General features: G+C 46.4%; 1 protein-coding gene across 1 annotated transcript in view; it reads right to left on the reverse strand.

Annotated features, from left to right (window-relative positions):
* LOC125940205 (A disintegrin and metalloproteinase with thrombospondin motifs 10-like) overlaps window positions 1–12,945 on the reverse strand; it is a 50,248-nt gene that overhangs the window by 27,861 nt on the left and 9,442 nt on the right. The window contains exons 2-3 of the mRNA XM_049656021.1: window positions 10,839–10,891; window positions 1,695–1,803 (exon numbers count right to left, since the gene is read on the reverse strand). Of these exons, the coding sequence (XP_049511978.1) occupies window positions 1,695–1,803; window positions 10,839–10,891 (162 nt within the window). The remainder of the gene's footprint in view (window positions 1–1,694; window positions 1,804–10,838; window positions 10,892–12,945) is intronic.

The raw sequence follows: 12,945 nt of genomic DNA on the forward strand, positions 1-12,945 counted from the left end.
GATTTCATGATGCGTGTCTGCTCTATTCAGCATCAGCTTACCACCTCCTACCATCAACAAACCAGCGGCCTCACCGAGCGATTGAACCGGACCCTTACATATATGCTGGTGAAATACGTTTCAGCCGACCACCGCAAATGGGACATCGTTCTACCTGCTCGCTCGGCTCATCAAAAACATCAGCGAGTGCCTATACCACTCTCAAGAACGGACGCTGCGCGGCAACTTGAATCACTTGCTCGCCACATCACACTTCAAAGATGGAATTCACCAGGTTTCGGCAACTAACGTTTGCATTCTCTCGACCCTAAATTGCGACTTCGCCTGCCACGTGGACTCTCCCGTGGTGAAGCAACTTTACTGTGTCGCGTGTGGTTGGCGTCGCATTTACAAATTCCTATTCATTCCTAATAGGAATGGCTAACAGTGCGGCATGCAATTTGTGCGGCTGCGATGAGACGCTAGAACACCTTCTGTGTCATTGCCCAGCTTTTGACGCTCAACGACGGATTCTTCAAACTCAACTCAGCATGTTAGATAGCAGAGTGCTGTCAGAGGAAAAGATTCTGCGACCATGGCCTACGCATTCCTGCATGCGAAAGGCCACAAAAGCTCTTCTTCAGTTCTTGAAGAAGACTGGACTATATGAGCGCTTGTGACAGTGGACCTTCCTCTGCGACTGACTGTGTGAATAACTGACTCTTTATGTGTTTTTTTTCGTATTCTCGCTTCTTATCTATTCTTCCCCTTTCCCTCTCCCCAAGCGTAGGGTAGCGAACCGGGCACGTCCTTGGTTAACATCGCTACCTTTCCCTTCTCGTTTCTCTCTCTCTCTCTCGCTCTACCTTACATTATATTCGCCTTTAATTCTTCGCACTTGACCCTGCCAGCTATTCCCCGTTGTAGCTATTGTATGGCGGTGAACCCACGCTTCCGGTCGACACTTTGCTACCATCGGTAACGACTTCGACAAGCGAATACGCGCGTGGTGCCATCGTTCGCTCTGACCACACCTGACAACTTCCACGCGCTCGCCTATCAGTGTAGCAAGGGAACCAGGAGCGTCGGTACGGCCTCTGTCACCGTGATATACACTTTTCACCGGGTGCCTTAGTGTCGCTTTGGTCGCCTTCCCACCGAGTGGGCCTTTGCGAGAAACTCCTGTCTTCTTTAAAAGGACCATATCACGTGGTTCGTCAAGTCACTGATGTCACCTACAAAATCGTTCCAGACTGCCTCGCAACGTTTCCGCTCCGACCACTAGTGATATCGTCCATGTCGCCAAACTCAATCCCTACAACTGTCTGCTTGCCACAGATATTTAACGGCACGGGGACTGTGCTATCGCCGTCGGGGCTTGTGTTGCGACATAACACACGCTCAAGAGACATGGCGCAGATGAAGATGAAGAGGAGCATCTGAGCTTGGCGCGAGCTGGATTCCATCTTGGTCTCTGGCTGTGCTGCTCTTATACATACAGTGCAAATCCTATATTTTTTCTGTGTATTTCTCCATGCAACAATATATATCAGACAAAAAGAAATCCTGATCACTTTTCCATTATCACCCAACGCATTGTGAGGGTCGATGTATATTTTCACTTCCCCATAATATTTGGCAATAACATATTAAAAGACTAAAAGTTTCGATTTCAATGTGCGGTATAAATATTGCTGACAATGTTGCGTACTTACATATGAAGTACTTCGTGGGTAATCGTAGAGGCACTGCTCACTATATCCGAGTCCACATATATTATACCACAACCCAGGACACTGCAGGCACCTCCAGTATATGCCACTCCTTGAAGAAGAAAGAACTGTGCATTATGAGTTTGATAAAGTATCAGCTCACAAGAAAAATAGCTTCGATTCTACAAAAAGAAAGAACATGGGAGCACAGTTATACAATACCATTTCTTCCAATAAAGTCAAAGTACACCTTTAGCAGTACGATGCGTGTTCTCCAATTATTCGAAGATTGTTTCCTACCTTTGCGGGGTTTGGCATGATTGTTAGGTTTCTGGTATAGGCATCCGAGCCGCCCTCCGGTACCAACAATGTAGTGCCACTGCGAACACTTTGATCTTCTAAATGACAAAATGCATGATGGCACATACCCCGTACTCAATATTACAGTTCTTCGACGTCTTTAACGCCCTCATAAATCATAATAGGAATGCGCATGGTACTGGACGGGCTTTTGGACTTTCTTTGGGCTAATCCATTGTTCAGTAAATGGCTAACTTTGTATGCCGCAGAAGGCATTTTGCCATAAAGTACTGCCAGTGAGTGTTTCAACTGTTCCATGTATAAAAACAAAGCATCGCGACACAAAATCGGCAGACTATCGACTTGACTAATTCGTAGGTATAAGACAGCTGCATGAAGCAATGGACGTTATTCAATGGCTTATTAGATTTTCATAATTCAGCCATATTTTGGCTACCCTTTCTTGAACTATTGTGTATGCGCAGACGGACGTCTGCGATTGCGTATGTCAACATTTTCGCTCACTCCGAGGGAATAGATTTGTGCCAGTGAGAGAGAAGGGTTATAGAGGCTTTAAATAAATTTATATATGCGTCGCACTCCTCTTTGCATACACATCTTGTCTTCGTTGCATTGACGAAAATCACAAATTGAGTTTGTCCTCGTTTCATGCCTGCATAGATGTTCCCACTAAGCATTTGCCTCATTTGCGATTTGCATTTTTACATAAGTAGCACACACTTCACTAATGAAACATTTCTACTGTACGAAAATAAATCCCCGCCATGGGCACTGCATAGGTATATATACTGCATGATGTTATTTTTTTCACAGATTGGAAAGAAACTCAATTTTGCACTGAAGACTTCTCCGTATAGCCATTATTACCCGCTTCGCTATAGCTTTGGACAGATTAGAAAATGCGCTTTCATCTGCCTGTTATTTATCCCCCACTCCCTTTTCAATCCGGCAAATTCCTGCTAACGAGGTGCATCACAAGCATCCTGTTCTCTATGCTTGCAAAGTAAAGGTAGTAAACAATTATAAAAAAAATATTTGAGGGTTCGATACACAATAGCGGAGGTGTGCAGGAATGTTGGTATGACATTTCTTTGCCATAATACCACAATAAACAGATCAGTTTGAATATAAGTTTCTATATCGTTCGGATGCCATACACACACACACAAACACTGTAGAAAAAAAACTCTTAGTTTTGTTACGATAAAATGCCTTCGGTACACCTTTGATAGCATGTTTTTTTTTTCTTTCTTTGCGAGCACCTTCCATTCGCCCTTTAATGCGATTCGCACACTCCGAGAAGAATAGAAAAAGAGTATGTTTGGCCCCATTATTACCATGTTGTATTCTTCAAAGGAGCAGTAAGCGTGAATAGATTTTGTTCGGATGACAGGTTTTCTGATTTGACTGCTGCAGTGATGTCTCGAGGACTCAAATTTTAACATATGCTCATGTGAGATTACTTTGGTATATGTTAAAATAATATTACAGAGAATCATCGCCCTCTTCTGGATCACAATGTTTATGCTGAAAATATCAAAACGCACATCATTTCCGATTTACAAAATTCTCACTCTGTAGGCGTACAGCATAGTTCACACTGAATTTTTTTGTGAGACTTACGTTTTAATCTAGACGAAAACTTCCTCCCGTAAAGCACTTCAGTGCAAGGTATGCCGCTATATGCGATGTCTGCAATTGTATTTGAGTGTTTCCTTTGCAATGTGTGATGTCATGTATCATAGACATTTATGCACTACACAGTTTACAAGGTATAAGCGAATGCAATCACAATTGCCACTCAGGTTGCTTTTGCATCAATTATGCGGTGGTTATACTGGGTCGCGTAGAAATACAATATATTATGCGGATTGGGTAATTTCAGTTTTCGGTGGTATTTTCATGCTGCCTTTCGGTCTGTCGGTTTCCACGGAGCATGCACAGTGCGCACTCTGATATATTTACTGTCCTGCGCCTTTTTGGCGTGTTCTTCTGTTAAACTAAGCTTTTTAGTGCAGCATTAGCCATGTTTCTTCATGTGTCCAAGATTTCTCGCGCTGCTTCTCGACCATGAATGCATTCCTAAATGCCTAGCTGGTGTACTGTACAGAGCCCAGTTCAATAGAATTATTACAACGCCAACGCAGCCATGCCACGATGAAGAAGGTGATATGTGATGTTCGATGAGGGAAGGCTGGTGTTGAGAGGTGTATACACAAAGAAGTGAGAACCCTAACTCCGTACATTTATTGATTCCATATACATCCTGGCACAGTGAAACATACCTATCTAGTGTGCAAAAAGAAGCAAGAACTACATATTTATTGATTTTACACTTACTGCGTCAGAGTGACACATAGTCGTTCTGGTCGATTAGCCAAGCACGCATTAATAGAAACTTTACCTTTAGTAACGGAAACTGCAGTTATGGCTTCTGGAGCTAGAGCACTGTGCTTAGATGGGCAGTTTGCTTTCAGGGATATGCTAGTTGATGATGCTTATTTATGTACGCTAGAACTTGTACACTGATCCTCTTTTTATTGCGATAGCAATTATATGGACACTTCCACCGTATTTCTGCCGTCGGCGTCGCCGTCGCCGTCGTCGTCGCCGTCGCCGTGAGGTTCCTTATAGATAAAATCTCTGCCGCGCGCCGTATGCCCGAGCGGAAGCGTGCGGGGACGCACGCTGTCACGGAGAGCGAACGCACTCAATCTACCACGCGCAAGCAAGGAAGCGGGAAGCGAGCGCCGGAGGGAGCGGGGGGGGGGGGGGGGGGCGGCCGCATTTCTACTCTGCCAACAACCGCGCTCGTCGCTCGCTCGCACCGTCTCTTATCTCCACACGGCTCTGACCTTTATGCGCCGCGTGCATTCGCCGCTCAGTTTCCGTTGAAGCGATAGACCGCACGTACCTTCGCCGCTGCGGCGTATCCGCTTGCTGCCAGAGTTTTGACGGTCGTTGTCTGCAGTCATTCAGTGTGATCTATTCATGTTTGTTTGTGCGCGCTCACACCACGCTTGTTCATTCAGTTAGTAATAGTCGGGCCACATTTTCCAATGCACGCTACACATGCAATGCTGCCCGGATCGGCAGTGCAGCGCTACAGGTGTGTCCCTTCGCACGCGCTGCCCAAGGGAAGCGCTTCTCATCAGCACCACCGTTTCACACGCGCCTTCTCGTGGTCATCGAGTCTCTCTTCATGTCGGTCTACTTACGCCGCAGCACACCTGCTTACTTAATCAGGTCATGTTTACTACAATTCATATTGCTACCAAAGCCGCTCACCTTACGTCGTATGACATTGCTTTGTTGCTATCGCATTCATTGCTTCGCCCTTAGGGCGAAACTGTGACATTTTTATAATATTCAATACTTGAATAAACTTGTGTATTGTAGAAATAACAACATGTCTGTACAAAAAGCCACTAGCAAAATGTTTTAAATATTTAGTGATATATGTCTGGTTTTTTTTTCAAATAGGAATTGGCAGCTTTCCACTTAACTTAAGGATCGCCTCACTATTGCAAATCTCTGTAAAACTGGGATTATTTTTTAACTGGATCCAATTTACAGAACTTCTAAACAACGGCTTGTTGCAGTATTTTATAGCGATTAGAATTGTTCACCGAATTAAGCGTCCTGAGCCTGCCTGCCTATCTATCTATCTATCTATCTATCTATCTATCTATCTATCTATCTATCTATCTATCTATCTATCTATCTATCTATCTATCTATCTATCTCTCTCTATCTATCTATCTATCTATCTATCTATCTATCTAGCTTCTTACATCGACCCAGTAGCTCAAGTTGTCTACAGCTTGGGACTCTAAGTATGTGGTGGTAGCCGTGATGCAATCCTGGTCGTTCCATCGTGGTCAATAATTATTTGCCATCTGACTCTCGTCATGCAGTCATTGTCACACCTTCTGCGCCGATTCATTGGGCCAACTTGTCTAATAGGTTGGGCCGCTAGAAATCTGCTCGTGGCCGTGATGATGTCTTGGTTGTGGCCTTACCGTCATTCCAGGTTTGCTTCCGACACTCCTACTGCCGGCGTCATCACACCAGCGTCGTCATATAGTTCTCATGCATTCATTGTCATGCTGCCGACGTGAGGGCATCGTAGCGTTTTCCTCATCTTTATTAAATTTTGTGATCCGCGTCTCGTCATACGATCGTCATGACACGATCTACGCCAATGTTATGTCCCATGTTGCCTAATAGCTTGAGCAACTAATAATGGGCTCTTGATCGCGATGCCCTCGTGGTCGTTGCATTCTCGTCATTGCAGGTTTGTCATCCGAATATCGTCATTTCGTCGTCGTTACACCATGGTACTCATACAGTCGTCATGCACTCTTTGTCACACTGTCACCCTGAGGCCGTCGTGGTCGTATCACGGTCGTCATTGAACTCCATGCCATTGTCAAAATACACTTTTCTTAAAACAGTCCTCGTCCCACCATCGTCGTTGCGCACTCGTTGCCATCACATTGACTATATATCAGTGCCATGCCATTAGCGTCATTGCGTCTTCATCATGCATGCGTTGTCGTTCTTTCCTCGTCATGTAGCACTTCTCACGCCATTGTCGTCATGGCATCGCCGTCACGCTGAACTTTTACCATTGTTATCACTTCAGAAATGTTCTTGCATTGTCGTCATGGCATCACCGTCATAACACCTTAGCCGTTCAATCGAAATCGTTCCTTTTTCATCGTTCCATCTAAATCATGTTGTCGCCAATAAATCATGATTATGCCACCCGATTCATGCCATTGTTATCACAGCGTTGTCATCGAACAGTCCTTCACATGCATGCGTTGTCATGCCGTCGTCGTCATAACGTGGTGCTCGCGTCATGGTTGTCATTCCTGTTGCGTCAACCGGTTGTCGTCATGCACTCGTCGTCATTCCATTATCTTCAAGCAGTCGTCGTCACGCTGCCGTCTTTATACCATTAGCTTTATTTCAAAATCGTCATGTCATTGGTATCATGTCGTCGTCGTCACACCACCTCTATCGTTCCCTTGACATCAATCCTTCCTAGTCATTCCATCGTCTTGACTGAGTTGACTCATGGGCATGGGCGACCTTGGCAAGTGACTGCCATAGCAAAGTGGGCCGGCGCCACTGATAGTCGTCGTCGCATGCATCCGCATGCACCCAAAGCAATGAAAGTATCAGAGTGACTGCTACAGTTTTTAACTAAACGTGACTGCATCAATACCGCGTGTCACTTCATTGCTTGAATCCCAATCGCATTCAAGCAATGAAGTAACACAATCGCAAAGCAATAAATAACGCGACAAGAAATATAACGCGAGGGAGAACTTTCGGTCGTACAATAAAAAAAAGGTATATTAGGATTTTAATGGGAAGTTATCCCTGAAAGAAACACGAAACGACGCCAGAAATCGGATAACCGCAGGTCTGTATACGTCGTTACTGCGAACTGCGTCCGCTAAATAAAGTGATAGCACGATTGTTGACATTTTTGTTACGGTCGCCGAGAGCGGCGTCGTGCTTTGTGACGCCCCCAAAGGTAACTGGAAAGGCAGCACTTAAGAAATGATTGTGACGCAAACGAACATGGCAATGCCTTTACAGCATGCCCAGTGACCCACCGAGTGACTTCGAAGACTGCTCGTTTGCCATGCCTGCACAAGAGCGCTAATCTTTTAGCTCATGGTTGCGATTAAGAAAAACACCGCGTTCTATTCGTCTCACAAGCTCGAATACAATACGAGGCACGTTTAAAAGCCGGAAATTATGATAAAGAACAAAAAGCACTTCCAGTACATACTTGAAGGCACCGAATCATTTGCTAAAGATAGCGCTCGCCAGCGTTAGGCACTACGCAAGTCAAGAGCGTATGCTAGGCAAAGCAAATAATTAATTCCACCTTATAAAGCTGTGTTGCCCTGCCAGAAGTTAAGATATAGTGCAAATCGAAGTATCTTTAGGTAGAACTCTTACATTTGACTGATGCTTTCATCATGGCTTCACAGCAGGTTGTTGTTCCTGATATTTTGGGATATTCTAGTCAGTAGCGCACCCAGGATCTCTGCCAAGGGGGGGGGGGGCGGTTGACAGTTTGCAAATACCATCTAAAGAGCACTAATTTCAATTTCTTCATGGAAAGTTGTCAAAAAATGCGCTTTTTGCGAGTGTGCAGACGATTGCGCGTCTTACATCTTAGTTGCAGTACTCAAATGCGCGAGGAAAGAAACGGGGTTAAACAAAAGGGGGGGTTAAGTCGGCCTCAGGGGGAGGGGGGGGGGTTACAACCCCCGAACCCCCCCGTCGGTGCGCCACTGATTCTAGTGTTTACTTCAGGCAAATTCGCATGTTGAAACTTGAGGCCTTAACTTTTAGTAATCATCAATATTGTCATTTGTTATGGCGCATTATCTTTTATTGGTGTAGCTGCTCACTTTGAAGTCACGGGTTCGATCCCTGCAGCGGTGGCTGTGTTTAAAATGAGACGAAATGCACAAAATTCAGCGCCCTTCCACTACTGTACATGAAGATGGAAGCCAGCGAAACTGTGACTATGGTGGGTCTGCTGTATGGAATATTGCCCCCACGATGAGAATGGGCGTATCCGTGTCTTTGGGCATCACCCACCCGAAGATGTCTATCATGAACATTACCATGTCTGTCATCGGCGTTTAGAGAGGAATGTACACAGCTGCTATCACCGTACGGTCAAAGCGTTTTATTAAAAACCGCTACGCCAATCGCGGGGCCCACAAAAGCGCTAACGCGCTCACGTCATTGCCAGGGTGACCTACGTCAAGTAATGAAGAAGCAAGCGTAAGACCCGGCAAAAACCGCGGTATAATGCACACATTTTTACAATCCTAAGCTTGACAACGCCGCCAACCCGGCGTTTTCATACGCCTCCACGAGGGGGCGCGGAGGCGGAGGGACCCAAACAAGGAGCGCCGCCAGCCTAGTCTCGCTAGCCTCCCAGCAGGGCTCAACTCTAGTCAGGCTCAGCTTCCAGCAGGCTTGCTGCGCTAGCTTCACAGCGAGGCCCAATTCTACTCAAGTAGAACGCGGCATAAAAGAAGGTCGACTGGCGCAAGAGAAGAGATATAGCGGGGGCTCAGCCGGCCGGGAGGGAGGAGGGGCCGTGTGCTCAAAAAGACGACGACGCTCGAACTAATGCTGATGATCATAGCACTTTTCTACACGCGGAAACGAAACTGGGGAATCCAGACCATACCACCGTCGCTGTATAATTTTTGTGTGCTTCGCATGAGATGCTCGTGAACACCCCAGGTTGTCAAATAACTAGGAATTCTCCACTACCGCTAGCCTCTGAATGCCGCCGGAGTCGTGACACGCATAAACAGCAAAATTAGTTTTGATGGGATGTATTGTTTGATTCATTCGAGGTAGGTATCTCTTCCTGTCTCATCTCATTTCTGACCTTCCTAATAAAAAGGAATGCATGACCGACGGGGCAATTGAACCTCTGCCTTCGAGTACAGCTGCCCAATATCATTTCATCTGAATAATTGTCATTTATTTTCAATAAAGGCCACACGAGGGGCTATTACACAAGGGCTGGGTGTGCATAAAGAAACCTTAAAACACTCAAAATTGAGTCAAGAGGTACTCAATCACGTTGGTGAAAAAAGATGATGGGTTGGTGATAGCGGCGATATTGTGAGGAAGGTCGTTCCTTTGGCTGAAAAAGGAAAGAACGATGGTGAAGAATTAACAGTTCTTACAAGCGTATGATAAACTTGCAGCTGGTGTCCAATGCAATGAGAAATATATGCTGGTGGGGGGTTGTGAGGAGCGCTATTGATTTATGAACAGAAAAGCTTGTCGAATAGGCAAAGTGTGTGTCGGCGGAAAGGTTATGTTCGCAACCCAGAGGGCGGTAACATTGGCTTCGTGAGAATAATACTGCGCGCGAGCGCCCCGTCAACAACGTACGTCACGGTTACCAATGCCCGCGATCCTGGCATATTCTCCGGCCAATATAACGTTGATGTCGAGGACAGGCTCAGCAGGTATCAGCGTGTTAGCTGAAACAACGGCTAGCACCCTACCATAATGATAGCAAATGTACTATTCTACTTGGGCGGAACACCTCGTGTCTGGTTCGAGACACACGAGGAAGAGATCTCTAGGTGGGATGCTTTCAAGGAGAGGCTCAACCACCTCTTTCGAAATCCGACGATCGGCAGCTGGCTGCACGAAAAGAGCTTGCGACTCGAGTTCAGCCTTCTGAATCGCATGTCTCGTACATACAAGACGTGCTCACTCTTTGCCGGAAGGTCGACGAGAAAATGGCCGAGGTTGACAAAGTAGGCCAGGTTCTCAAAGGGATCGCGTAGGCCGCCTTCACCTTGCTCATCTTCAACAATGTTCCCACCATCGGCATCATTGTCAAGGAATGCCGCCGCGTTGAGCTCGCCAAAGGCCGCCGCATCATTCCGCAGTTTTCTCTGTTAGGGAACACGGCTGCGACGTCGTCCTGCATCGACCTTACCGCTTCACTGCCCTTCAATGAGAACGTCACACGTATTGTTCGCCACGAACTCGAGGTTACAAGTCCTACCCCGCACCTCCACCAAAGTAATAAGGTTGGAAACGTGTTCTGATCAAAGTACGAAGTCGTTTATTGATTTTTATTTCCAACCACTAGGTAACGTGATTTATATATTGGCAATTTTCTCATATACATCAAGGATGATGTTTCATATGTATACTTCGTATATTTTTATCTTGTCCACACAAATTATAACTCTAGCTAAGCGCTTTTCAATATACTTCGCAAAAATAAACAAGGCTTACCTTTGAGTATGTCATACCGGTTTGTTCCTTTATGCGAACGAGCAAACAAATTGCTGTAAAGTATTAAGATTATTACAGTTGGCTTATGTTGCAAGCGATGTAACCATAGTAAATGAAATAAAAAAAACGTATCGCACTTTGTCATATCTGAATAATTTCGTTACTCCAATGCATGCACCAACGTGTTTCATGGTGATCGATATTAAACTTATATGCAGTCTGCCATCGGGCCCCATTCACGAGGTAGAGATGCGCAATCCACAGAGCTTCTTGCATAATGATAAGCTATATATCAGTCATCTAAACATGTAACATGTTATTCTATGTTTGGAACTTGTGTATAGTAGATAGGGTAGGTTTTATTTACGAAATTTGCTGCAAGGCCTTAAGTAGTAACAATGAAGAATATAATCTACACTAAATCCATCCAATCATGTGCGATGCAGGAAGGGCAGCAGGATGTATATAATGTTGTTATTCATTATAGAACGCCCACTTTACTTTGGAGCCATATGCTTTGTTTGCCCCCCTTTAGCATCTTGTGCTCATTGTTATGAGTACCAGGAAGCAGCGACAGGAGACGACTGACCACCGTAGTTGCAGGAGCCTGACTGCTAAACCCCGTGAGACAAGCTGAAGTAATACTTATGGCTACTTCCCCTTGAGCACACCACAATGAAACTAACTAACGTTTCGTGGTTACAGACTTGAGAAATTAAATAGCGCGGGAAAGACGATAATTAGCCGATAATATTGTTACGGTGAAAGGAAAGAAGAAGGTGACGCGAACGAGAGGAAGACGAAGACTCTGGCCGTTGCCTGAACGCCATATACTTCGCTTCTAAATAAACATCTTCTACACTCGTGGGCCTGCTTTCTTCCTGCAACATTTTGGTTGAGGTGCGGGGTACAATCACGGAACTTCGCAGCGGACGTCATCTACCAGCCGCCACAATGGCAGATCAACCGACACAACCGGCAACGCCTCAGCAGTCCGCGCCAACGGTCATCCTCACTCATCTGCGGGACCCGGGGACATTTTGTGGCATGGACAACGCCGACGTCGAGGACTGGCTTGCGATGTACGAACGAGTGTGCGACAACAACAGGTGGGATCCAACAATGATGCTAGCAAACCTGATGTTTTATCTGAAAGGAACTGCGAAGCAATGGTACGATACGCATGAAGCTGACCTAACAAGCTGGGATGTCTGCAAAGAAAAAATGCGAGACCTGTTTGGCAGACCTGTCGCTCGTCAGTTGGCAGCAAAAAAAGAACTTGCATGCCGCGCTCAGACGTCCACAGAATCCTATGTCGTGTACATACAGGATGTGCTGGCTCTCTGCCGCAAGGCTGATAACACCATGACCGAGGCGGACAAGATTGGTCACATTCTAAAAGGGATTGCAGACGACGCCTTCAATCTGCTGATGTGTAAGGATTGTGCCACAGTGGATGCAATTATAAAGGAGTGCCGGCGCTTCGAACAAGCGAAAGGCCTCCGCGTCCCTCAACATTTTGACAGACTGCCCAATACCGCCGCGACATCTTCGTGCGAAGACCCGCCGCGGTTCGTTCAGCCGACAGGATCAGAAGATATAACGCGTATCGTTCGCCGGGAGCTTGAGGCCATGGCTCCGGCTCCAATGCGTTCCGACTGTCGGGAAAGTGTGCCCGCTATCTCGCTTATACAAGCGGTCGTTCGGGAGGAAATAGCGAGTTTGGTCATTCCATCTCTCTGCTCGGTCCGCCAGACGAACACCTACCAGATTTCTCCGGCCGCTCGCTCCCAGACGCAAAGCTTTCCGCCACTCCGCCGCAACCCCGCTGACTGGCGCACAGAGGATGACAGACCCATCTGTTTTAATTGTTCCGGTATTGGACACATCGCCCGTCATTGCCGTAACCGCTGGTCGTCGTCTCCTCGGTGGTCGTCTCCGACTCACTACCGCCAAGTACCAGACAATCGCACTTTCTCGCCCTACACGCCGCCTAGGAACGTAACCGCCGACAGTGCTCCACCAAGATCCAGCCGCTCCCCGTCTCCGCAAGGCCGTCGGTCCCGTTCGCCTCTCGTTCACCGCTCTTCGTCCCCATCTGCAACCG

Source organism: Dermacentor silvarum, chromosome 9 (assembly GCF_013339745.2).
Source record: "Dermacentor silvarum isolate Dsil-2018 chromosome 9, BIME_Dsil_1.4, whole genome shotgun sequence".
In the NCBI taxonomy this organism is placed as follows: Eukaryota; Metazoa; Arthropoda; class Arachnida; order Ixodida; family Ixodidae; genus Dermacentor; species Dermacentor silvarum.